Genomic DNA, 27,877 nt, shown 5'->3' on the forward strand with positions numbered 1-27,877 from the left:
TGGCAAAATAAAAAGTTCAAACAAATCAAACAAATGAATAACAACTGTCATATTCCTGACTTGGTACAGGCTTTTTCTTATGTAGAAAATGGTGGATTGAACCTGGTTTTATAGCTAGCTAAACCTTTCACTTGTATGACAGTCGCATCAAATTCCATTACATTGTCAACGATGCTTGAACAAAACAAACAGACACAATAAGTAAAAATGTCAAAATACCTTAATTTAAATCTTAATCAATTTGAGTCAATTAGGAAATAACAATTTAACTGTGAGGGGGAAATGGGGGAGGGAGGGGGATGTTTTTGTTTTTTTTCATTTACAAAAAATAAATTCATATCACAAAGAGCAATTTTTTGTTAAAAACATAACATTTTAAAACAATCATTCAGAAATTATTTGTAATTCTTCTCTCTGATCAAAATAATTTTTGGAATCAGAAAATATATTTTTTCTCTCTGAAAAATCATAACCTCTACCTCAGAGTTAAATGGTTGTTCCCTAATTTGATTTAGTGTAATTTGAAATAAAAAAAAATATTCAAATTTATGTCATGGTCAAAATTAAAAAAAATGCCATCTGTGAAAGATATTTTATCATTCATTGTTATCAATTTTCATCATTTGAATGTTCTTGTTTTGCTAAAACACAAAATACGAAGGAAAATTCAAATTAAATTAGCCTGTGTCAGTTAAATTATGAAATAAAATTTCAAAATCCTATCAACTTAAAACATACATCATCAACAAACATTCTTTCACAGTATGCTAATATTCACTTTCATCAATTTCCAGTTAGCCTTTTGTTTACTGACTGAATTGTTTTCATATTTGTCTCCAAAAGGCCTACACTTTCAGGGGAAATCTTCTTGCAGAAAGAAACATCTAGTGACTTAAGTCTCTTACAGTTCATCTGTATATGGTGAATACTCTTGTCCGTAAGATTGTCACATCCAGCAATGTCCAGACTTGAAAGTCGGGTAAGACGTTTGGTCACATCGCGTATGGCATCGTCCGTAATAGAAAGACACTGTGACAAACAAATATGCTCAAGACTGGGATTTTTAGCAGCCACTGCACTAACAGTTATGTCTGTAATGTTTGTCATGCACAGACTTAGAGATCGGAGCTCTTTGAATTTGATCACATGGACTAAACTGCCATCAGTCAGCATCTTACAAGCAGATAAATCAAGATCATGAAGATGTCCTAAACAGTCTAAGGTGTAACCTGTAGTTGTGTCATGTGCTAATTTCTCTAAATCACTGGCCGACAGTTGGTCTTTCTTAAACCCCGTTGGTTTTTTGAAGATAATATGGTTGTCATATATTCTCCTCAGTCTGCCTATGTCAAAATCTTCAGGATTTTCTTTAGCTTTCTCAATAATGTCCTTATCTGCATCCTTGTAGCCAACTAATGCTAAGTCTGTTATCTCTCGGCACCATGCTACTCGGAAATATCTCAAAAACTTCAGATATTTACATACTGCCTGAACACTGATGTTGGTAATACCAGTGGAGCCTAAATCTAAGTGAAGCAAGTTGGGAGCAGCTTTACATAAAGATACAACAAAGTTATCTTTGACATTTGAGCAACAGTTAAAATTGATGTGAGTTAACATTTCATTAACGTTATGACACAGCCCTTTAATCAGTCCTGCTGATGTCAGCTGGTAGATTTCTGATAGATCCAAAACCTGCAGACATCTAAGTCGATGTAAATTCCTAACTGCAATATCATTAAGCTGTCGGCATTTTCCAAGTCTCAGAATTTCTAAAAACATCAAGTTCTGAGTTATAAGCTCTAATGCAGCACCACTTATTTCTGTACATCCTTTGACCTCAATTATACGAAGATGTTTCTGGTTTTTACATAGAGAATTAATGCCCTCGTCCGTAACATCTTTACATCCGGTCAGGACTATTTCTTCTAATTCCAGGTTCTGTATGGATGCTATTTGATCTAATGGATCATCTGAAATTCCAGTTCTGGTAAAATCTAAAGCCTTCAGTGTATCCTGTTGTGTTTCTATAAAGTGGAGAATGTTGCCGAATGTCAGTAAACTGTTACTCACACAGTTTGTTTGTCCTTTCGGTAAATAGCTGTCTGAGATAAATGTTATTTGAGCACTGGCAAGATGGACAGATTCTACGTTTGAGCAGACTGTGACCATCCTGTTGAAGGTAGCATCAGACAAGAAACGAATGGAAGAAAGATTAAGAACTTTCACATTCTTTAATGTGTCTTTTAACTTCTGAATATCATCATTTAATTCTAATATACGTCCCGACATAAAAAGTGAATTGCATGAACTCAGATCTAAATGCACCAGATTCTTACAATGCGACATAAGATCTACGAAAAGTGCATCTGTTATGTTGCTTCCTTTCAATGACAAGTTACGTAAAGACTGACTGAAATTCTGACAAGATTTCAGCATAATAGATTTCGATTCAAGTGAGCTATCAAACTGGTCTAGCATCAAATTTGACATTTTCCTTCGACTAAGATTAGGAAATCTGCTTTCTACCATAGTTCCATAGAAATGTATTACTATGTCTCTCTGTAGGATGGGATCTAGAGAAGCATCATACCATACTTTGTTGACTAATGCAGCATCTTTTCTATCAGCCACACTCAGATACCTCATTATATGGGTAATGACCTGTAATCAATAAAACATTTTTTAATTTGCATCAACAGTAATTACATTTAAAATATATATGTGAATATAAAATTGATCTTGTCAAGTAACAATTTTCCACCAATTTAATTTATCCAACGTTTAAAACATATACATTTCTGTACACACATATATATATATGTAAAATATTTTTAGATTTCACAAAATTATTACTCCTTAAATTTACTTCATAAAATCAATGATTGATTGAAACATTTTCCACTTGTTACAAGTCTTACTGATACTCTGCTAACATTTCATGCATGTAAGAGATAATCTTCTCACAAAATGTGCTCTTTTTTAGAATCTGAAGCTTGTATTAAAGCTAGGTGGCCTATCATTTACATTTAAAGGAAGATGAAGGACACCAATTATTGAATTCATTGGAAAAGCTTCTTTGGCTCTCTTCATGTAGGCCAAGTGAGCAAAATCCAGCCAACAACCAATCGAGAATCCATTCTTTTTCAATTATGCTTTAGACAGAAATAACCTTCAAGACAGCAAAATCAAACCAAGAATTTAAAAGAACTAATGGAACTTTATATCAGCCAGTATTTGGGACACTTGACCTGAGATTCTGCAATACATTTTTTCATGATGTCATAATTCTTATCACAAAATATACTATAGATTCTATTATATTTTAAAAATTTGTAACGGTTCTGCAGAACCAAGTGTCTCGTCTACTAAAAAAGTTGCTGTTAATCGCTGGCTCAACAAAAATGAGGAAAAAAATTAATAAAATTATTCCTTTCTATACTATTTCTGATTGTAAGAAGCATCTGTCCAAGATAGTTTATTAAAGAAGTTATTTAAATTTCAAAAACTTTAACCACAGATTAAATATTTGTGGCTGCTGCCGCAGACAGCAGAACTGAGAATCGCTATGTCTCACTTCTGCTGCCACCGACAGCAGAATTTAGAATCTCTATGTCTCACTTTTTTGGAAAAAAAATTGAAGGCTCGACAATTGACTCAGTACTGATAGATTGGACCACCTCCAACCCCCAACTCTCCATACACATCATCGCTATTTGTCCGCCATTACTGGATATCACACAGGTTTCCCTAAAATTTTGACATCATAAAACAAAATATCTGTTGCCACATGGGAAAAGTAATTGTTGTATGCGTCAAAAGTTTAAGCTGCCGGGTCAGCCAGATAATTAGCGATAAGGTGTATTCTTAGTGTATTAATTAATTGTGTTCTCAGAAATAATTTAAAGCCCATACCTAGTCCAAATAATTATGACGTCTGACAAGGCTATTTTATTTTTTTTCTGGGACGGAAGGCTAAATAATTATGACGTCTGACAAGGCTATTTTATTTTTTTCTGGGACGGAAGGCTTCCCAGAAGAAAAAAAAATAGCCTTTCCAGTTGTTATATTTATTTGGACTAGCCCATACCATGAATGTATTCTATCGGGAGTACCCCATACAATGTAGCCATACAGATACTGATAAAACCTTCAATTGATTTTAAAGTTTGACCACTACTTATGGTTTTTTTAGGTTTTTTTTTTTTCATTGGGTGTGGGCCTCATACACCTTATCGCTAATCCCGGCTGACCTGTCTGCTTGAACTTTTGACGCATACAACAATCACTTTTCCATTGTGGCGTCAGATATTTTGTTTTATGACGTCAAAATTTTACGGGAACCTGTGTGATATCCAGTAATGGCAGACAAATAGCAATAAGGTGTATTTGGGTCTAAGCGTGACGCCGGATTGACGATTTTTTGTAAGCGTGACACGTGAAAGTCAAATTATTGTGTCGTGAAAACGGGAAATGAGGTCTAGTGGGACATGGGAAATGACAAAAAAAATGAAAATTGCATGCTTACGTACATAGTGTAAGCGGGATACGGGAATCTGACAAAATAGTTAGCGGGATCCGGGATCGGAACCCCCCAATGAGACCCCCTTGGGTTGCTGTCAACCTTTTGCTTTGACAGTCATTCCTTGAAGTTGAACTGTCTCAAAAATAAAGTTTTCAAACCTCTGATGGCATTTTGTATGCCATGATATATTTGGTATATTATCCCTGTCAATCAACAAGTGAATTCATCATCGAAATCAGACTGTCCAACAATGTCCCATATATCAGCTGCCCAACAGTCATTTTTGTTTATATAAATTCCTTTAGAGCAAAAGTGAGGTAAAAACCAGAGAGTTGTCGAACGGGATCATGTGATTGTTTTGGAAAAAGTATCATCACGTGATCAGTAACTGAAAATGGCATCGACTATTTCTATCCCTCGACGTCTTCCACTTTTAGTTGTTGCTGACAATGTTCTTCTACCAGGCTCATCGATGCGAATACCAGTGAGAAATATGAAAAAGTAATTTTTCATTTAGTTTCAACAATTATGTTTTTTTGTTACACATTCAAAATTCTGCCTTACATAAACTACGTTCTACTTTTAGCTATCAATATCAGTCTTCACGACGAGTGGCAGCCCGAGTGCTCTCGGGCCTGTAAAAATCAGACCTATAGGCCAACAGAATCTAACTAATAAAATTCAAAAATTGAGCTGCGGGCCTGTAGATTTAGCAGTTCAGCGTGAAGACTGCAATATAAATCAAGGACATTTGTTTATAAAATAAAAACACCTTGATTAATCAACTGATTGCTATTTGGAATTCTGTCTTGGTTGATCAGTGAATATGTCCCGCTTGAACTATCATACAACAATCACTTTTCTATTGTGGCGTCAGATATTTTGTATTATGACGTCAAATTTTTACGGGAACTTTTCTGATATGCTATAATGGAGGACTAACGATGATAAGGTGATCAGCGCGATAGTATTTTTCCGTTGCTGATTATCGAAAGAAGAAGAAGAAATCAGTGCCAGCAGCTCTTCATCATAATCTTTTATTCAGAATGTCATTAGGAGTTTAAATTGTCGCATGGAATAGGTGTCAATGGTTAAACTTTTTTGATGTCCATTTCCTCAATTATTTCATTTAAGCTTAATTTTATTTTACGACTTAAACCAATTAGTCAATTACTGCAGTAGTCAAATTTACTTTTGTATGCATCTTAATTGTAGTTTTAGTAATGAATTATATATACAGGCTGATCCGGGAGCGTTTTTGTTTTTTTTGGGGGGGGGATGGCCTTTTTCATGGGAAAAATTTTGTTGATTATATAGGGAATCACTAAAGCAAGACTGCTGGGCCCCCTCTTCTGTGGGTCAGACAGTAAAAAAATTTCCATTTTAATGATGTAAAATGATAAAAGGGTCATTGACTTTGTTTTAATGGTATACATTATCAAAGTGGTGTAAATAGGAGAAAAAGTACCACGAAATGTTGAAAATATCGCAACATTATGGTCTTTAAGGCCGTAATATTAGTCCTTCTAGTGTTTGATGTTTTTCACTACCAACAAGGTAAAAGACTGGTTAATAAACCAAAATCAAAGTCAATTCAAATATGAAATTAAAAATATACCTTCATGTGGTAACTTTGATGGGGTCTTCATTTTGGAAATTTGCTGGAAATTTCTGATTCTTGGGCATTTTTATCCTATGGAAAGACTTATTGTTTTGTAAAAGCTGATTTTTGTAAAAACATTTGGAATATCAACATAAATTTTCTTTGAATTTGTCTACATTTTTTTAAATATTCTTTTATATCAAATTTTGCTGGTTTTATTATTCATTTTTATAAAAAAAAGTCATCAGATCAGTGACTTTTTCATAACAATTGGCTCAAATAATCTACATGTATTATCGAGTCAAATTTGATTGTTAAAAAGAGGACTACATCAACTTGTAACCATAAAAATGCATCTTTTTACGGATAATTCACAGCTTGACATTGCTAAAAATAACATTTACGTGAGCAATGACATTACCTCCCACATTACTGTATCACATGCCCTTCAATTGAATTTCATCAGACTTCAACGGGTAAAAAAAACTCACAATATTTTCTGAATTTACAACAGGTTTTTTTTAGTGTCTTAAACTATATTCATGTACACTGATATGATATAAAGTATGAATATTTGTAAGACCATGCTACTATCTTATTTTTACTTTAGTATGTACATGTTTAAAAGTAATAAAGTATGAATATTTGTAAGACCTTGCTATTATCTTATTTTTACTTTAGTATGTACATGTTTAAAAGTAATAAAGTATGAATATTTGTAAGACCTTGCTATTATCTTATTTTTATAGTATGAACATGGTTAAAGTAATAAAGTTTGAATATTTGTAAGACCATGCTATTGTCTTATTTTTATAGTATGTACATGTCTATAAGTAATAAAGTATGAATACTTGTTATTATCTTATTTTTATAGTATGAACATGGTTAAAAGTCGATTGATGAGTAGAAGTACACTGAGCAGCACCATAATTGGAGTTATTCCACAAGAGTCAAAAGATGATCAAGTAAATGTCTTTTATTAGAATATTGTCTAGTAATTCAAAGTGGATGTTATTATATTATGATGTATAGTAAGACACTATCTAACAGAGTTGAGTAAATCATTACCACTATGTTCATGATGTTTCTTCATTGATTTTGCCAAATGCTCAGAGCTTCTAATTGCCTTAAATAAAATACATTAATAACTTTACATTTCTTGGTTTTATCTGATTTTGCCAATATATTGACAAAGAATAAGGCAGCAACACTCACTTAGTTTACCTGAGTGCAGAACATTGAGTAAAAAAAAAAATGGATTGAAACTTTTTGCCATGTGGTATCATCTAAAGTGAGTAAGATATATTATTGTATAGCAATATAATATTTCCCACAGAACGCCACCAAAAGTTAGCGTGCAATAAATTCTAATATTGCACTAGTGCAATAAATTTTCAAAATTCATGATGTCATCAGCGTTTAAATCTTAGTTTAAACCAATTATATTCTCAAATACATATATATAAGTTAAAGATGTGCTTTAGTATGGGGTTCATTATCACTGAACCAGTATATATTTGTTTAGGGGCCAGCTGAAGGACGCTTCCGGTTGCGAGAATTTTTCGTTGCATTGAAGACCTGTTGATGACCTTCTGCTGTTGTCTGCTCTATGGTCGGGTTGTTGTATCTTTGGCACATTCCCCATTTCCATTCTCAATTTTATTTGTATGAAATCCACCATATTTAAATTTCATTTGTACATTGTTTCTATTCACAGGAAGATGACATGTCCTCACTACATTCTATTGGTACTGCAGCGGTCGTCGTACAAGTAACTGGCACCAATTGGCCACGCCCATCTTATACATTACTTGTGACTGGCCTATGCAGGTTTAAGATGGAAACTTTATTACAAGAGTCACCATATCTGGTAGCTTCAGTTACACAATTGGACAAACTTTCTGAAGATTTTGGTAAATATGTTTCATATAATCAATAATGATATTAGAATTTAGCTGATGACCAGTGATGAGTGTACTGTGGTTTCATTTATTTTCAAGGGTATCAATTTTTCGTGGATTGCTGAAAACTTGCAGATTTGTGGATATTTGATTTTGATTTTGATTTCGTGGTTTTGCCAATCTCTGTATACAAAACCTATTGAAAATATGTTATTCATTGAACATTTGAATGTGCCCAAGAAAGCAACGAAAATTGGTATCCAACAAATAATAATGAATCCACAGTATGTATGATAGATGGTAATTATTTATGATTATGATTTTATTTCTTGAATAGTATTGACATTTATATCCATGGCACCATTTTTGCCTTAATAATGTTTACTTGTTCAAGATGTAAAATAAAAAACATGTTGTTTAATTGATATTAAAGGTAACCATACACACTTTTATTCATACATAGCCTAGGGAGCTACCATTTGATGGGAAGGGGGATATGATGAAATATGAAAAAAAGGCAGGACAGGTGTTTAGTTAAAGAAAAGACAGGATGAGCGACCTGGCAAAAAAAAAAGGCAGGATGACAATTTTATGTTAAAAAAGTCAGGATAGACTAATAATAAAAAAGTCAGCACCTAAAAGAGTGAAAAATAAAAAAGCAGGATAGAGAACATAACTCAAATTTCAATTATTATTTTAATTGCAGATGAATTTACAAAGAAACATGGAGGTGATCTTGACAACTTGGCAGATAATTTCCGTGAACAAGCAGGAAAGCTTGTTGATATGTTAGATATTTCTATACCTGTGGTTGCTAAACTTAAGGTAAAGCTAACTTATATAGTTGTCATTAGCAGATATGGTGGCCTATGACTGTTTTCTATTCTTTGGTCAGGTTGTTGTCTCTTTACACATTCCCCATTTCCTCATCTCAATTTTACTTTGTTTCTCTACAGTTTCTATTGTTATTTTACCAATTATTATACTATTAAATAATAAGGTGATGTAGTATGATTACTTATGAGACCACTTATATAACCTTTAACAATGAGATAATAAAATTGAGAATGGAAATAACCAATACCCGTACACTATAGATTTAAAAAGCCTTGACATTTAAAATGTCATACCATTCAAACAAGAAAACTAACAGGATAATTTATAACAAAACAATTTACAAAAACTTATACAACAGACATGAATAAGTGACAACCTGTGATCTACAGGCTTCTGACTTGGACATACAAATAAAGATTTAAGAATGTGGTGGGTTAAACCGGCGTTTTACGTTTCCGCAAATTGGCATTACTTTTCCGGAAAAAAAAGATGACGTTTCCGGAAAAAAAAGTTTACGTTTCCGCAAATAAATATCTTACTTTTCCGTAAAAAAAGTAACTATTCCGGAAAAAATAAATTATTACTTTTCCACAAATAATTGAGGAATACCTGTTGATCGAAAGCAAAGCCATAATGTAAAATAAATATTAAGTAAGTCAAAGGTCATCATAACATGCACAGTGGCGGATCTAGAAATTTTCATAAGTGGGGGCCCACTGACTGCCTAAGAGGGGGCCCGCTCCAGTCACGCTTCAGTGATTCCCTATATAAGCAACCAAATTTTTTCCAAAAAAAGGGGGGGGCGGGCCCCCTGCCTCCCCTAAATCCGCCTCTGATGCAAGTAAAATTCATCATTTAAATCTATGAAAACGTATGTTCAAAAGTCAGCACTAATCAGAAATATCTCGATATGAGTTCATAAGTCAGTTCTGGCAGAATATGTGTAGCCAACACGCCGTACAAAGTCCACAGTAGTACATTCACCGTTTACAAGTTTTGTATTTTGTTCAAGAAGGAAGTCCATCTTCTCCTTTTCAAATTTCCAAACGGGTGCTTTTACAGTTAGAGTTCTCATCTTTATGCAAGATGTTGTTTGCAGTTTCAATAAACATCGATAAAAACAAAAATGTTAGGATGGCTAGCGTAAAACTGCCCGTTCAAGTGGGCATGAAAAGACTCGGCACTATTCGTGTTTTCGTAACAGCAGTATGCATTACACATTCAAATTCATTATGAACTACCTCGGGCTGGAGAGTTATTCTTCGGGTAGTGCATACATCAATAAGCCGATCCAACAGTTTCGTGTAACATTCCTCGGATTTAAGTGGAAGTAACGCAAATACAAGACGAATGTAGTTACCATTTTACATCCATGTATCGAATAAACTGAGTTGGTAGAAGAATTTCGGACAGGATTTAAATGTGCCATCTATGAAAATATCAGTCATTTCATTACATAGACATACCAAGTTGGTGAAACATGAAAGAATAACGATTCCCGAATCAAAATCATTGACTGATTAAAAGTGAAAATAAGTTTCAGTTTTGTTAGTGTTCAAATCTATTTGTCTTAATGTCTCGTCTAATCTACATTTAGGTAATTTTGGAAACTGCTTTCGCCTGTCTCTGTATAAAGACATAGCAACATGTTTCAAGTCAATATATATTCAAATATTTATAATTTACCAGGTAAATTTCCGGAAAAGTAATAAATACAAATTGTGGAAACGTATACTTTAAATTTGCGGAAACGTAGCATTGGGACTTTGAAAAATTAGCGGAAATGCAATACGCCCGGTTAAACATATGTGTGAGTACTTAACCCTCCCTGTATCCTGGGACAGTGGTGTAACAACAACAACAACAATTTTTATTTGTCAATCAAGACGCCCCGAGGAGCAGTCCAATTACAGTTTAAATTAAAGTGTACAAATAATTGTGGTGGTTTTTTTTCATTGAACTACACAAAGCAAAAACAAACTGTAAAAATCAATGTAAAAAAAGGGGGGGGGGACAATTTAGCCACAGATATTATTAAACATTTTATATATTTTTTAAGAGTTGATACAGTTTAAAACGAGATCAGTGTTAATTCTTAATTTTCTAAATAGATTAGAAAAAAGCACAGGTACAGGTACCTATGTTTGATATTACGAAACTCCTTTTATTTCCTGTATTACCTAAGAGACAAAATCCCTTACTTTCTGAAGGCATTATATTTTTTTTATTTTTATTTAATGGGAAGGTAATCAATAAGCAATAATAAAGTCTTCATGATGTATTTCAGAAAATGCTGGAGAATTTACCAAGCCAACATTTACCTGATATTTGTGCTGCTATTGTTAAGGCATCATATGCAGAGAAGATCCAGGTGCTTGATGCTGTCGATCTTAATGAAAGATTTAAAAAGGCACTTCCGTTACTGATGAGACAAATAGAGGTAGATATTAAATATAGATTCCACCACTGCAACAAGTGTGTTACGATATTTCTCCACTCGAGACAGTTAAATGTTAATATTTAAAGTTTGAGACTTGCCAAGCTTTTTAAATTATTAAAAGTTATCTGTTAAGAGTAGAGAAATATCAGTTTGCACAAGTTATAAGTGTTGGAATCTGTTTCTCTAATGATTTTTATCCTTCCCTTTCAAGATTTTAAGAAAGTTATGTTCTTTATACGTAACGTCATCATACATAGTTCCCCTTTTTCATGACGTCACAATAGGAAAATTTAGAAGATACCAAGAAAAACTTGACATCCTAATCAAATATGATCAAATGTTTGTCGAAAGTAGATTTTTCACTGGTGAGGAGAAATATTATTCTCACACCGATCAAGAAATGTGAAAATGGCTCAAAATTTAAAGAAGAAATACATTTCATTTTGGTGAATGTCAATGAAATGAAAACATATATACAAAATATACCAACACCAGTATATGAACCAATAATGAACAAAAACTCCAATTAGTTAGCTTCAGATGACACTGTACAAATTCTAAAGAACAACCTTTGATTCTTATTTCAGGGACTGACATTGCTCCAGAAAGCTAGGAAAGATAGAGTTGGTGTGGAAATAGTTGCTCGCAAAAAGGGTGATCCATTTGGTCGTCCAGGCAACATGAAAAGAGCACTTAATAAGATTTCCACTGACTTTGATGACGATGATGATGCTGACAGTGATGAAATTAATGACCTTGAACAAAAAATTAAGTAAGTGTGACCATGGAAGAATTATATTGACAGGAGCTCATGTATCTATAGGACATGTCAAGTTAATTATCAAATACTTAACGATTTTGCGATATCTCTCTATAAACGTTTGAAGTCCGTACGTTTATTGGAGTTCCTGTCAATTTAATACTTCCATGGTGTGACAGTGTCATTCTGTGAACAGAATATGTTGAGATAAAAATATTTGTGTATGATTTCAGTATTTTTATCTTTATATGTTTATACTTAAGATACAAAATATGTAATAAAACATTGGAAAACACTGTACAAAAGTGATGTGACTACAAACAATACACTTTTCTAAAGTTTTATGATTGTCTTTTAATATCTTTGTTTGCTATGTTTTTGTTTATTTTGTGAAATGATTCATTATTTTTTTTTTTTAGATTCTTATATTATAAATGAGTTTTACACTTGTTTTTGATTAAAATAAAATATTACGGTATGTCGATTTATGTATCTAATGCTTCATATTGAACAGACGCTGAAATTCTTCTGCATGACCCTGTTGATCTTAGAAACAATTTCTATAGTACACATAATTGCAAGTCAGGGAAATGAAAGCACTCTACAGTGTAACATTAAAAGCAAATTACCTTTGATATTTGTATGATATAATTTTAGAGTTGTTTTTTTTCCAGATCTGCTCACATGCCTGAACATGCTTTAAAGGCTGTAATGAAAGAAATCAAAAGATTAAAGAAGATGCCACAACAAATGCCAGAACATGCAATGATCAGGTTAATTTATGATTTCATATCTTGTTTATGTTTAACTTTTCAAAAACCATATACTGTAAATTCAGAAATAATTGCTATGTTTTTATTACTGTGTAAAATGCGCTAGAGTTATAATCGCAATAATTAAAACTCATTTTGAAATTTGTTAAATGAATAACAGGATTTTTCTGAATATCGCAAAAATTAAAATGGCATTTTAGTCTAAAATGACAAAATCGCAATAATAAATGCAGGCAATAATTTCTGAATTTGCAGTACCGGTATATAGTATATCTCCACTATCAATGATCACAGTTATATATGAGAATGTTAATCAAATTCTTCTATCAAATAACAGGGCTTTGAGCTCAAAATCCCTTAAAAAAAGAAAGAAAGAAAATACACCTTACAACAAAGATTAGCATAGAACTAGAGGTATTATAACAATAATATTTTAGATATACAAATATGCGTTTATTGTATTACAGAAACTATTTGGAATTAATGTCAGAACTTCCTTGGTCAAAATCCAGTAAAGATATCTTAGACATTGAACAGGCAAGGTAAGTTCACATTTGTTTTTTTGTATTAGTTTTTTTATGCCCCACCTACTATAGTAGAGGGGCATTATGTATTCTGGTCTGTGGCTCCGTCCGTCTGTGCGTCCGTTCAGGTTAAAGTTTTTGGTCAAGGTAGTTTTTGATTAAATTGAAGTCCAATCAACTTGAAACTTAGTACACTTGTTGCTTATGATATGATCTTTTTAATTTTTAAGCCAAATTAGACTTTTGACCCCAATTTCACGGTCCACTGAACATAGAAAATGAAAGTTAGAGTTTCAGGTTAAAGTTTTTGGTCAAGGTAGTTTTTGATGAAGCTGAAGTCCAATCAACTTGAAACTTAGTACACTTGTTGCTTATGATATGATCTTTCTAATTTTAAGCCAAATTAGACTTTTGACCCCAATTTCACGGTCCACTGAACATAGTAAAAGAAGGTGGGAGTTTCAGGTTAAAGTTTTTGGTCAAGGTAGTTTTTGATGAAGCTGAAGTCCAATCAACTTGAAACTTAGTAAGCTTGTTGCTTATAATATGATCTTTTTAATTTTAAAGCCAAATTAGACTTTTGACCCCAATTTCACGGTCCACTAAACATAGAAAATGAAAGTGGGAGTTTCAGGTTAAAGTTTTTGGTCAAGGTAGTTTTTGATAAAATTGAAGTCCAATCAACTTGAAACTTAGTACTTATGTTCCCTATAGTATAATCTTGCTAATTTTAATGCCAAATTAGATTATTACCCAATTTCACGGTCCATGGAACATGGTAAAGGAAAGTGCGAGTGGGGCATCCGTGTACTTTGGACACATTCTTGTTTTAAATAATTTTGATCTGAATGCAACCTAGAAAGATAAGATTGTCACTAGTTTTTTTTAATTTGACCAAAATAAATAATTTCCAGATAACAATTTTTTTTTAATGGCGGCTATATTTCTACTTCCTACTATTTACAATCTTTTTAATTATTAAATACAGTTCTATTTTCATTGTGATTGCTGCTATTATTCTGGAGAATTAAAAAAAAAGAAATTTGTAATATACATCTTCCAAGAAGATGTGGTATGAGTGCCATTGAGACAACTCTCCATCCAAGTCTCAATTTGTAAAAGTAAACCATTATAGGTCAAAGTACGGCCTTCAACATGGAGCCTTGGCTCACACCGAACAGCAAACTATAAAGGGCCCCAAATATGAAATGCGTAAAACCATTCAAACTGGAAATGAGAAACACTTGTGAACCACATCAACAAACTACAACTACTGAACATCAGATTCTTGGACAGGTGCAAACAAATCTGAAACAATAGTGTAACATCATAACATAGAAAGTTGCTTATACAGATGAAGTTTACATTCTATCAAAGCAGTTTTTGCAATTCATGTGTCATGCCCCTTTAAAAAAAGCTAATGTTTACCATATGATAAATTCCACATTTTTTTATCAGTAGCTTTAATTTTTCAGGAGACTACCTAAACAGCTATAAAACACTGTTTAATTTTCATTTTCAACATGGGATTCTGAAATCCATTTTATTTAAATGAATATATTGCAAATGTGATGAATTATTAGAAATTAAAGTTACCAAGTTGTTATTGCAGGCGTGATTTGGATGTGGACCATTATGGATTGGAGAAATTGAAAAAAAGAGTTCTGGAATATTTTGCAATAAGACAATTAAAGAATTCATTAAAAGGACCTATACTATGTTTTGTTGGTCCACCTGGTGTTGGGAAAACAAGTATTGGCAGATCTATCGCTCAAACACTTGGTAGAGAATTTCACAGGTAAAGTAGTAGATATATTTGTTATGGGGCCAGCTGAAGGACGCCTCCAGGTGCGGGAATTTCTCACTGCATTGAAGACCTATTGGTGACCTTCTGTTGTTGTCTGTTCTGTGGTCGGGTTGTTGTGTCTTTGACACATTCCCCATTCCCATTCTCAATTTTATTTATTTTCTTGGATGGCATATTTTGCAAGATGTCGCCTGTGACCTTTCAAAGGTTTTGTTGGTGACTTTGTGACTTTTAAAAGGACCAGTTTTATTTGCCCTGCTTAAAATGTACATGCGACCTGAGGCAATTTAAAAACATAACCCTGTGGCATAAAGCGGGAGGGGAGCTTGTTTCCTACTAGAGCCCTGTGTATAAAATAATATTGAAAAATATGTGACATTTTAAAGTTTTTGTGTGAAAGAAACATCAAGTCAATATAAACTGAATTCAAAAACATCAGATTTATTAATGATATACATCCAGACATGGTTTAAACCATTTATATAATTATTTTATTTTGTAATAATACAGAATATCCCTTGGAGGTGTTTGTGACCAGTCGGACATCAGAGGTCACAGAAGGACATACATTGGGTCAATGCCAGGCAGAATTATTCATGGAATTCGATTGGTTGGAACAAATAATCCTGTATTTTTACTTGATGAAGTTGATAAACTGGTAAGACAGATTACAGTGTAAGGGAGAAACATTTGAAGCCTTAGCAAGTAGTTATTTGGTTCAAATCTAACATCACAAACACGAATTATTATATCTTTAATTTGTTAAGATTCTGGTGACCTGACATTTATTTTGTGGTTTAGATATTGATATCACAATCAGGTGACTTGGTATGATAGCCAATGAGAACTTTCCTTTATGTTATACATCTAATCAATTATAACGCTGTTTTCAAAATAAGTATGTCTCATTACTTTATATCATATACGCAGTAAAAATATACTGGTACTTCCTCAAGATTGGAAGTTTTATAAAAGTTCTTTAATTTAAGGAATGACTGTAATATTTTTTCTGTCTATGAAGAAATAACATAAAAAATGTGGTGCACACTGAATAATGTACGTAGCGGGTTATTTAACAGTGTGCACCACATTTTTTATGTTATTTCGAATAGACTGATAAAATATTACAGTTATTCATGAAAAAATGTTGATGACGTCATGGTCACATGACAAAATTGTGTCTATGATATGATAAACAAAACGACGTCAGCCAATCAAAAGATATGTTACATCCAAAATTAAATTATTTTAGGATGCCTTCCATATGAACATCATGGATGAATTTGAAGAAAAAATGAAACAATCCTGCAAAACATTTTTGTTTGTATTCTGTGAAGAATAAGGTAAACCAGGGGACTTCTCAATTTAATGTTTGGAATACATTCAGGAAATAGCTGCTAATTTATCTGTATTAATAGACCTTCATTTCTAACATTTCTATTTAAAAAGTAGAAAAAATAAGAATGCCATTCACATTTGTTTAAAAACTACTTAACATTTAAGTATTAATTTTATTTTTCAGGGAAAGTCACTCCATGGTGACCCTGCTGCTGCTCTGTTGGAGGTATTAGATCCTGAACAGAACCACACTTTTACAGACCAGTATCCTTTTGAAGATTTATAGTGATTTTTTTTAGTAAATCGTAAATCAACAATACTGCTGTCTTTTAATCAAAGCCTTAAAGGCTGTAAAAGCAATTGCTGCCATGTTAATGTTTGGGGACTTTTATTTTTCATCCACATATATACAAGAATTAAACCTGACATGAGTGTTGTCTAGTTAAAAGTAAGAAGGTTTTAACTTTATATAAATAAAAGACTTTAGCAGAAAGTCATTTTTAATATGTTTTATATTTCACAAGGAGACATCACGTTTACCAGGCTAAAGTTGGGGTCAAATATACATGTGCTGAAACATATAACTCAAAAAGAAATCATCATGGATTATCCCCTGGTAGTGTTTGTAACTTCCTTGGCAATAATTTCCTTTATTGATTTAATTTTAACAATTTTCATTATTAATTTATATTTAACCATTAACACAAATGATTAAGTTAAAACATTTCAACTTTCCAGACGCAAATGTTAAAAAACGGGAAAGAAATAAAATATCTTACAAGACATAAACATGTAAAGAATAAATTAAATGTATATTTCAGCTTAATAAAAATATTTTCATAATGTTACTTTAATTACTTTGTCATCATTTTTAAAACTAAGTTCCAAACATTATTGCTCAGTTGATATGTGTCCTTCTGATGCGGTACGAGCACAGGCACTTGTTTCTATCCATAGGAAGGTCGAGCACTTGTTTCTATCCATAGGAAGGTCGATTATCCATATAAATAGTTTTATATGGATAGTCGACCTTCCTATGGATAGAAACAAGTGCATGTGGGTACGAGATAACTACAATTCTCATGCAATCCCGAAAAGGGGGGTCATCACAGACAAACATGACATTAAATCGTTATCACTGAACTAGTATATATATTGTATAGGGGCCAGCTGAAGGACGCCTCCGGGTGCGGGAATTTTTCGCTGCATTGAAGACCTGTTGGTGACCTTAATTCTGCTGTTGTATGTTTTTCTATGGTCGGGTTGTTGTCTCTTTGACAAATTCCCCATTTCCATTCTCAATTTTATTATACGAACAAGAACAAACAGCTATACGTTGCTTTGATATTTATCAATTTTCAGGAAACATTGCGAAAAATGATCTTCAATACATAATTTCATGCTTGCATCACAGCTGAAGATTGACCAATCAGATAATTAGATTGTGTTTATTTATTTGAATATTGGAGTTGAAGCGGTGGCAAATCCTCGGGTTTTACCATATATAAGTACACAAACTTAAAACTCAATTTAATTTTTGTTAAATCATTAAAATTTAATTTGAGATCGTTTTTTCAAATCTCCTTATCATATTAGACATGTGTTATAAAAATCTTTGTGATATCTTTTACCGTTTGGATTTAAATTGGAATTAAAAATTGTATTTTCCCATAGAATTTAAGGTAAAATCCCGAGAATTTCACCTCCAAGAAATTTAAAGTGCCAGGATGTTCGAAAATATGTATATTTCGAAAACATGTGAAATAAAATTGCTAACACGGTGGACCGTCGAGTGTCAACTAACGTAGTAGACTTGTTCACTGAAAAGACGAGGATAATGGTTTCATCTGACATTTATTATGCAAACCCAGTTTTGATCATGATATTTAAAAAGACGTACTTTTTTTCAATCTATGTATTAATAAACTAGAAAATTCCAAATTGTAAATATCTCTTCATCTGGACCGACTTGGCATCTACTACGTTTGGACGGGTCCATTTCATTAGTAAGGTGATCGATAAATATTACGGAGTTTTGACAGAAAAGGAAAACGAACTTATTGTTATGTGTTTTCAACAAGGGTTTCGTTCCGCTAAATTATTTGCGCAAATAAAGTTTGTCTATTTTTAGATTACAGGTAATAATTTGACACTACGCATTAACCTGTGTAGTGATTTTGATTTTACGATAAATGTATGAATGAACGATAATTTTATGAATGAACAAGAGCACCTGACCTCTTAAAGAAACACAAATTAAACATAAAAAACCGTATTTATTAGGAGATAATTCAGTTAAATTTTCAATACTAAATCAACAACTGAAATGAATCCATATTTTGTTGAAACATCGTACGAACGGCGGAAAACGGAATCGCATTTATAGAAATGTACTTCTTTTCACTCGGACTTCTATGTTATTTGATAGTCAAACGGTTGACCCTTTAAATACAAAAATACATCTACAAGAACATATTCTGAAACTTCTTAAATCCACTAACTTTTTTTTAAAGTTTCAAGCTATGTATTGCATAAGAAAACATACATAGGTGTTAAAGAATGACTGACCAGGAGCCTGTTTAACAAAATACTATGGCTTGATCTGGGCGGAGTCTCTGATCTGGGTCACAAAGATGGCCATACGCGACGGCATAAAAGCAATTGCTTTAAAAAAAAACCAGTATGGTATAATTTTTTCATTATTGTATGTTTGAAGTGTACTAGGAGTAGGAAGCAGGGGCATTGATTAATTGAAATGGTGAAAAAATAAGTTTGTTTCTATCCAGAATAGTTTTTGAATTAGCTTTCAACATAAGTATGGCAGTTATAGTCAAATATTTTCACCTCTCAAGTAATGCATCGAATGGTGATAAACAGTTTCTGGCATGGAAGCCTTTGACCTTTCTATTAGCAATGAAAGTATTTCAATATTATATATTTCTTTTTAGATTTTACACTCTAATAGAATGTTTTTGTAATTTCTATATATTTATGATTTCATAGATATTTTCCTCAATGCACAATAGTTATTTGAATGTTCCTTTTGACCTTTCACAAGTGTTGTTCATAGCAACAGCAAACAATATGGCCACCATTCCTGCAGCATTGTTAGACAGAATGGAATTAATTCAGATACCAGGGTATACACAGGAAGAGAAATGTAACATAGCAACAAGACATCTTATATCAAAACAGTTCAAAGAGCATGGCCTGACTGCTGAGCAGTTACAAATACCTGTAGATTCTACTAAAATGATTAGTATGTACTTCTGTGTTTGATATTATTTGCATTACTACATCATAGATATATGAAGATGTGGTATGAGTTCCAATGAGACAACTGTCCTTCCAAGTACATTCTTTATCTTCAACACATCATGTCCTTATATTTTAGATACACAGAAGAATGAGATTGTCAGAAAATTTCTTTATAACAATCAGTTCCTATATCCCTGTTGCCAATGTTTCTTTGAAACCAAAGGAACACTGTTAAATAAGAATGGAGAATGCAATACCATTATGCAGATAACCTGAGGCTGTATTTTGGAAGTATTTTCTTTGTTTCACCAGCAAACTGACTTGATAAATTCGGGTCAAGCTTATCAATGTCAGTTCAAACATATATCCATAACCAGTTTGTATTTTTTTTCATTCTAGTATCAAAATATACACGTGAAGCTGGCGTGAGAAACCTAGAGAGAAAGATAGGTGCTGTCTGTAGAGCTGTTGCTGTCAGAGTCGCTGAAGGAATGTCCAAATCCAAACAAGAAAAACGGGAAACTCCTAAATCAGAAGAAAAAAAACAGGTCATCAATAATAGCTTACCAGAGAACTTATCGCAGGATGCCACTACAATGGCACATCCACCAGAAATGCCAATTTGTATTGATGAAGCTGCTATCAAGGATATTCTGGGGGTAATAATTATTGTCACACTTTCTTGTCAGAGTCCTCAATGCTATTCAACTTTATACTTGTTATGCTTTCCAAATATTTTGGTCTGATCGTCGTTGATGAGTCTCATGTAGGCAAAAGATGCATCTGGTGTATCAAATGATAAGCCTGAACTTTGAAAACTAATTATCAATGCAAATAAAAGAGGTGGTTAGGTTGCAAATGATACAAGTATCCAGCAGAATCTAAATGACATAAATATTATCAATAGTCTTCAACAAATTTATGTTTATGTATTGAAGAGATCTTTATTGATAGTTGATATTGATCAGATAATAGTCAAGTCATTTCAACAAGAGTTTAAGGACATGACCTTATAATAAAATTTATTAATTTATTATTCATTTATTAATGAAATCAGTTACCCGCTGTATATGCAGATTAATGCCCTTGATTACATTTATTACATTTATCCAGATGAAAAAAAGGTTTTGGATTTTTTTTATTTTAGGCAAAAAGGATTCGAATAGGAGATTAGGAAGTATTTCATTTTAATTATGCTGTCATTTGCCTTTCCAGACTTTCAATTCATGATTTTCTTTCAAAATTGTTTGTCGTTAGTGTACGACCAAAATTGCTTACAGTGACCTTGAGTATGAAGTGCTAATGGAATTTCAAGATAAGATTAAGAATTACATTATTTTTTTCAGCATAAAATTTCCTATTCAACTTAAAATTAACTATGTTTTAGCCACCTCAGTTTGAGAGTGAAGTATCTCAAAGGCTTGTACAACCTGGTGTGGCTGTAGGCTTAGCATGGACAGTAATGGGTGGAGAAATTATGTTTGTTGAGGCTACTAGGATGGATGGAGAAGGAAAGCTCATTCTGACTGGACAGCTTGGTGATGTGATGAAGGAATCTGCTAACTTGGCCATGAACTGGGTTAGGGCTAATGCAAAGAAGGTAGTTGTTTATATTTAGTCTAGTTTATAATATTGGTAACTACAATTTTCAAGAAGAAAAAAATTGATATTGTGCAAATCTTGATCATAAATTGACAGAAAGTTTCATAAAGATACCATATAACTTCCTGGTAATTGTACTTGAAAAATAATTGGAGATGAAAGTGCACTATTAGTATTTAATAAACTGATACACATATCTACATTTTTTAATTCTCCCTTGAACTGAAGAACTGTAATTTTCAGCTATTCATCACTTCTTCTTATGACATTCAGCATTGCAACACCTTTCATGTGTCAAGGGAACAACACTGTAAAATAATTTTAAAATTTGAACAGAAAATTGTGCAGAAATATATGGTACAAAAAGAAAGGCTGAAGATATTCAAGTCAAGTTGACAACACCATGGCAATGGAAAAGGTTGAAACAACAAATAATTTTGTTAACTCAATGACTTTTTTTTTAAATTGTTGTTTGAATTAAAAAGTATTTTTATTGTGATAGAGATTAAATACGGATTTTTTTTTTCAGAATTTAATAGATAATGAATAATTACTGGCATTTATTTTTCTTTTAGCTTACAGTGAGTTAATTATACCTACAGTAGCTAGCAGTAATTTGTACCATTCCCATATAATCCTACGTTTCATTTCTACATTCATTATAAATTCAGGGGTTTTATTCATTTCATCTGAATTCCATTATTTGCATCATATTTGCATGAAGTAGTATGCTATTTATATTTACAACACATTTTATTTTGCAACCTGGCAGGGATTAAATCCTTGCACTGTATTATCATGTTTTTGATAATTACCAGTAACTGGATATGTCTATTTTTTATTTAGATATTTTTACATTTGTAGTTGTAAAAATCGTAAATGAACTGGTATGGAAAAAAAGTTGTTCTTCAATTTGTATAGGATATTTTTTTTTAATTCGTCAGTCCTTTTACAAAAATTTATAATGTAAGTGCTTAAAATATAGAATTCATCTCTCAGAATCAGACTTCACAAGGATATTTTAATTTACTTTTGGAATAAATGTTTTTGTGTGTTCTAACTTTAATACCTTTATAAATGTATATTACAGCTTACTTTTGGAAATGGCAAGAGTTTGTTGGCAGGAAAAGATATACACATCCATTTTCCTGCAGGTGCTGTAGGCAAGGATGGACCGTCTGCTGGTGTTACCATAGCTACAGTTTTAGTGTCTTTATTCAGTGGACAATTGGTTAGATCAGATACAGCAATGACAGGGGAAATAACTCTCAGAGGATTAGTACTTCCTGTAAGTTTTTTTTTTTATTTTCTTATTTTGACAAAAATGTGCAAAAATGAATGTACTTTTAGTATCTTTTATCACTAGTCAAGAGTATTCAGAAAGCAACAGACTGTGAGACTAATATGAACTTGTCAGGCTTCTAAATATAGAATAAGATGTCTCTCAGGTGCATCAAATATCTGATTAAAAGCATTTATCCTATTATCAACAGCATGCACATAAGAGATTACTATGGATGCATTATTTTTGGGATACCAATTTTTGAGGAATTTGTTGGTAGAGGTAAACCATAATTTAAATGTACAACAAATTATAGATTTGCTATATACTTTGTATGATGTCGACTTGGTAAAACCACTAAATCAAAAATTCACACAAAATGTAAGTTTTCCTTATTCTTGTCGTAACTTTGCATGTAAAAAAAAAGGCTGGGAAATCAAATCATACACTGCTTGGTGTGTAGCTTTTACACATGAAATCCACTTGAATAATTAGCCTAAAATTGTTATAAAATAAAAGATTTAGTACTTCTTCTGGAACCACAAATAATTTGTTTATTAATACTTTTTTTTACATTGTATTAACAGGTTGGTGGTATAAAGGAGAAAGTACTTGGAGCACATAGAGCTGGCATTAGAAGAGTTATCCTACCCAAGAGGAATATGAAAGATTTATATGAGATCCCTAATAATGTCAAGGTTAATATTAAAATAAAAACACATTTATAATTTTATTACAAAGTTTGTAATTCTTTCCTGTAAAATTCCATTGCAATTTTAATGTTCCTGACAATTTTTTGGAATATTTAGTATTAACTTTATCCATCATGGTGTCTGAAAAAAAATGGTCAACTTTTTTACCTTAATTTCATATATGTACATGTAATACTCTTTTATTTATATAAGCATCAAGTGAAGTAAATAGAGGTTTGAAATATCTTTCATTCATGCCCAACTCTCATGTACTTTGAAATGGAACTGTTGAGATGTCCTTGTTTTAATAGGTCAAAAAAGTGTAAAGATTTTTATATATATATCATTTTTATCAGTAAAAAATTGTACTTGACGTGAAATTTTCAAGTTTTTATCTATTTTTACTATATTTACATTTTAGGGTGAGATGTCTTTCATATTTGCCAGTCAATTAGAGGATGTATTGAATGCAGCATTTGACAATGGATTCCCAGCCCTGCCCATGGAAGATGTTACACCAAGTAAATTGTGAGGCTTGGAAGAAATTAAATGTCATACTTGGAAAAGAAATTGAATATTCAATGCCCAAGCAATGAAAATCAAGACACGAAATATTACTTCCAAGATGGCATGACATTATTTATATACAGAAGTTTCTTTATCATGTGTTCATAATTAATCAGAAATAGTTTTTGAGTTAAAATAATTTGGATAGTCCTACTTTTACCATGTTCATGTAGTGGGAGCTGAGTTAATTAAAGGGAGATAAATATGATTTAAAATTTTTGAGAATGATGGAGATGAACAATTGTTGTTTAATGTACTGATCTGTGAAACTATATTATTAATTGTTATTTTTATTATGTTAATGTTTTGTAAAAATTTAATAATTAAAATTGATTTATAACGATTTAGAAAATTGTGTGCATTATAACTGTTTGATTATAACACCTTTAAGAAGTCCATGTAGTATCAGTAAGAGTAATTTGGTATTTTGGTAGAACTTGTATTGCTAAACACTCCTTCTGACTATTAATAAAAGTTTTTGAGAAAATCAGGAAAAAAAGAAGTCAATCGAATTGGTGATCTTAATCATATTGGTATTTTGTAGATCTTTTATTGCTGATCTCCTCAGTTGTTTAAAGTTTCTTTATCTTTTATAATACGAAAAAATATGCAGAATTCTTTTATTGGTGGCCTATCCTATATGTCCTAAGGGCAATAACTCTGTTAATAGTCAATTGATAGTTTCAGTCATATTGGTTTTTGGTAGATCTGTGTAAATGTATTGCTGATAAGTTTCCATCTAGTATAAGTTAAAACTGGTAAAACATGTCATATAAGGTCAACAGTTTCAGTCATGTTATTTTTGTATAACTTGTATCTGGTTCCAGAATCCTCAAACTAGCCCTTTTGGACAGATGAGCTAAAACCTTAATCACTTTAGGGTGAATATGAAGCCACAAGACAGGACAGATGGACATAAACTCTGTTAAACAACTTCATACATTAAATTGTGTTTAATTATCTGTCATAGATACTGAGGCAAAGCCCTTATACAGGTGAATAGCACCTGAATTCTACAGCATGAAATTGAGGTAAGTGCAATATTTTGTATGTCAGACAGACATATCATAGTCCCCTGATAACAAATTCATGACCTTGGAGGTCAAGTGCTCTTAGTAGTTCATCTACAGTGACCACTAGACTCAACACTGAGGCATTTGAATCCTACTTGTACCTTTATTCTCTAGGACTGACAGCTTTAATGCCCATGGCTTTGGTACAGTTTTCTCTGGCTTCTTCCATTGATTTGACTGGAAACAGCATATAACCAAAAGTGCTGCAAGTGGCTTCAAATCATATGGTCTCTGGTTGAGAGTTGTCTCATTAGCAGGCACTCATTATGATCATACCACATTGTCTTATTTTAAAAATAAACATGAACAATCAATGATATCAATCAATACATCTAATAACAAAGTCATTTGTCAAATTTTAAGCATAGTTACATTTTGTACTGTGAAATGACCCGAAACTTAACCTGCAAACTAAATAAGAGCATGGTACTTTTGCCAGTAAATATGTAAAGACCACTGAAAAAGAACACCAAAAATAGAAAAGAACAGTACATGTATTAAATAAGTAAAGACCATTAAAATGTACTGTTAAACACCTATCCCAGGTTAGGGGAGGTTTGGTGCCAGCAAACTATTTAAACCCTGCCATATTCTGTGAGTGTGAGTGCCTATCATACATGTACATAAGGAGCATGTTACTAAGTGCTTTTCATTTGTAGCTGTTTATCATGTATTTTTTTCTTTCATTGTTTTGGTAACATAAATCAGGCAATTAGTTTTCTTGTTAGAATTGTTTTACATTTGTCATTTCAGTTCCATTTTCAGCTGACTATGCAGTAAGGGTTTTTCTCATTGTTGAAGGCTGTATAGCAACCTGGAGTTGTTAACTTCAATGTCATTTGGTCTCTGGTGAAGAATAATGTCTCATTGTCAATCAGACCATATTTTCTTATATATTAAATCAGAAAGAAACAGAACAATTATGAATAAACTTTACCTAATAAAAAGAAGGCTATTTATTTGATAGGGTTATAGAGAATGTAATGGTCTGCTGAAAAGGGACATTGCATTTAACCATGAAATATACATTTTGAAGAAAACACTGCATATACACTGTCAGTAATGAATAAAAAAAAGTTAACCAGAAATAAATTGTAGCTTTATTTATCCAACCATTGTTCTTTTCCTTCCACGAAGTCTAACTTCATCTAATTTGGCAACAACTTCAACTGAACTTTTTAAGTTGTATTTTTTGTATGAGTCAAGAATTGTCTGAAAAAAATCCTCTGTATTCGGATGCGTACTTAAAATGGCTCTTTCTAGTACATATAAATCTACTCCTTTCTCCTCAGCAAAATTTTCAAAATGGCTGAGACCAAAATCTATGATAACAACATCTAACCCAGCAGGGTTACCTCTAAGAAGCATATTTGAGGTGGTCAAGTCACCATGTACAATGTTATTTGAATGCATTATTCCTAAAATTTCTCCAACTTTCACTCCTAAAGGTTTAAGAATATTATTTGCGGTATCACTGTTTTCATTGGCTTGAACATGTTGAATATACTCTCTAACAGTTTGTGCATCTTCAATTTCTTCCATGTAAATACTGGAATTTTCCATGTTTGTAAAATATACGGTTGGTGTGCAAATGCCTGAAATTAAAAATAACAATATTTTTTCAAACATAAAATATACGGTACTACATGTACAGTGTTAATATACATTACTTTCTGCAACAAAATCTTTTCCAACTACATGTACTTATCTGAAGGCCTATATTCATATATATTGTTTATGCATGTTATGTGTCTATTGGAATTGTCTAACAATATTTGCAAATACTTTGAATAACAAATGAATAAAGTTTTACTAGTCTGGGGCATCTGTAGCTGATGGTGCAGGCTAATCATGATGACTTCTTGTCTCTGATGCATAAATATTTTTTATTATTAGTTATTTTCATTAACTAGCAGTTAAAACAGCAAGTACTCTCTAACCATACTTTGTGTTATTTTGACCTGTTGACACAATTTGTAATGCATTTCTGTATTTCAATGTTGACTTATTTTGTGTTATATCTCGTCTCACTATTTTTAATATGTACCCCCTTAGTTCAGTATTTAGTATGACAATAAATTTTTACTTCTGTACTCGTACTGTGAACAACAAATTCATAAATAATATTTCTGTAATAAAAGATTACTTCCCTACTGGAATGACTGGTCTGCTAACAACAAAATTATTACATTTAAATTTTGTGTAAACTTATTTTTATTATATAAGTTTAACACCATCTTGTCCCAGGTTATAATTACTTTTAGTAAAATTATGAATTACATGTAAATGTATTATTATTATCATGATTATAGCATCAGGGATCAGACCATCCCAACCCACCCCAATCATGTGCCTTGTAGCTATTTGGAAATCTGTGGCAATTGAACTATTGCGGTCATACAACAATAATTTTTCTGTTATGGCGACAGATATTTGTATTGTGAATTCAACTTTTTATGGGAACCTTTGAGATGTCCAATAAAGACGTACAAAAATGGTATGATTCCCGCTGGTCACTGAAAATAAAACATTAATTTGTACTCTGAAAATATATTACCATTCATTCGACATCTCAACAGCGCTCGTACTTCTGATTTAATTCGATGGGCTGTCAAAGACTTGTCTAATGAAGGATGGCGGTAACATTTCGTAAACCTTTCCTTGATAATGCAGGGTTTTCCATAAAATGTTGATTTATATAATTTGGCTTCAGCTCCTTGCTTCATCAACACGGGCATTGTAGCAATACTATTTCTTGATTCATCTTCCATACTCCGATGATGTTCTTTAAGGTGACAACGCTACTTATTTCTGGAAATATCGGCCAAGTACTTGCGGTTTGATAATTTTTATTTTTTAATCGATGTGAATTTAGTGCTTGATAGTTGTGATATA

General features: G+C 32.3%; 3 protein-coding genes across 3 annotated transcripts; 1 reads left to right on the top strand and 2 right to left on the bottom strand.

Moving 5' to 3' along the window:
- Positions 1–641: 641 nt before the first annotated feature.
- LOC143078707 (uncharacterized) lies at positions 642–4,837 on the bottom strand. The gene is made up of 2 exons (XM_076253622.1): positions 4,684–4,837; positions 642–2,664 (listed from the first exon to the last, which is right to left on the bottom strand). The coding sequence occupies exons 1-2, from the start codon at positions 4,705–4,707 to the stop codon at positions 784–786; spliced, it is 1,905 nt and encodes a 634-aa protein (XP_076109737.1). The 5' UTR covers positions 4,708–4,837; the 3' UTR covers positions 642–783.
- A 38-nt stretch (positions 4,838–4,875) lies between these two features.
- On the top strand, positions 4,876–24,261 carry LOC143078705 (lon protease homolog 2, peroxisomal-like). Its single transcript, XM_076253619.1, has 17 exons — positions 4,876–5,026; positions 7,003–7,093; positions 7,846–8,041; positions 8,736–8,854; positions 11,154–11,306; positions 11,894–12,078; positions 12,741–12,839; positions 13,307–13,381; positions 14,976–15,161; positions 15,681–15,828; positions 16,693–16,772; positions 19,535–19,767; positions 20,166–20,425; positions 21,154–21,366; positions 22,459–22,656; positions 23,238–23,348; positions 23,764–24,261. The coding sequence occupies exons 1-17, from the start codon at positions 4,920–4,922 to the stop codon at positions 23,872–23,874; spliced, it is 2,565 nt and encodes an 854-aa protein (XP_076109734.1). The 5' UTR covers positions 4,876–4,919; the 3' UTR covers positions 23,875–24,261.
- A 1,798-nt stretch (positions 24,262–26,059) lies between these two features.
- On the bottom strand, positions 26,060–27,851 carry LOC143078709 (EKC/KEOPS complex subunit Tp53rkb-like). The gene is made up of 2 exons (XM_076253624.1): positions 27,540–27,851; positions 26,060–26,577 (listed from the first exon to the last, which is right to left on the bottom strand). Exons 1-2 carry the CDS (start codon positions 27,751–27,753, stop codon positions 26,087–26,089), a joined length of 705 nt encoding a protein of 234 aa, XP_076109739.1. The 5' UTR covers positions 27,754–27,851; the 3' UTR covers positions 26,060–26,086.
- Positions 27,852–27,877: the final 26 nt, after the last annotated feature.

The sequence above is a fragment of the Mytilus galloprovincialis genome, chromosome 6 (genome assembly GCF_965363235.1).
Source record: "Mytilus galloprovincialis chromosome 6, xbMytGall1.hap1.1, whole genome shotgun sequence".
Classification (NCBI taxonomy): Eukaryota; Metazoa; Mollusca; class Bivalvia; order Mytilida; family Mytilidae; genus Mytilus; species Mytilus galloprovincialis.

Coding starts and splice junctions, on each gene's coding strand:
- LOC143078705 (XM_076253619.1), top strand. CDS start 4,920: ATGGCATCGACTATTTCTATCCCTCGACGTCTTCCACTTTTAGTTGTT. Junction 8,042..8,735: donor CAAACTTTCTGAAGATTTTG/GTAAATATGTTT, acceptor TTTTAATTGCAG/ATGAATTTACAAAGAAACAT. Junction 16,773..19,534: donor AACCACACTTTTACAGACCA/GTATCCTTTTGA, acceptor AATGCACAATAG/TTATTTGAATGTTCCTTTTG.
- LOC143078709 (XM_076253624.1), bottom strand. CDS start 27,753: ATGGAAGATGAATCAAGAAATAGTATTGCTACAATGCCCGTGTTGATG. Junction 26,578..27,539: donor GTTGAGATGTCGAATGAATG/GTAATATATTTT, acceptor TTTTAATTTCAG/GCATTTGCACACCAACCGTA.
- LOC143078707 (XM_076253622.1), bottom strand. CDS start 4,707: ATGGCATACAAAATGCCATCAGAG. Junction 2,665..4,683: donor CATACAAAATGCCATCAGAG/GTTTGAAAACTT, acceptor TATTGATTACAG/GTCATTACCCATATAATGAG.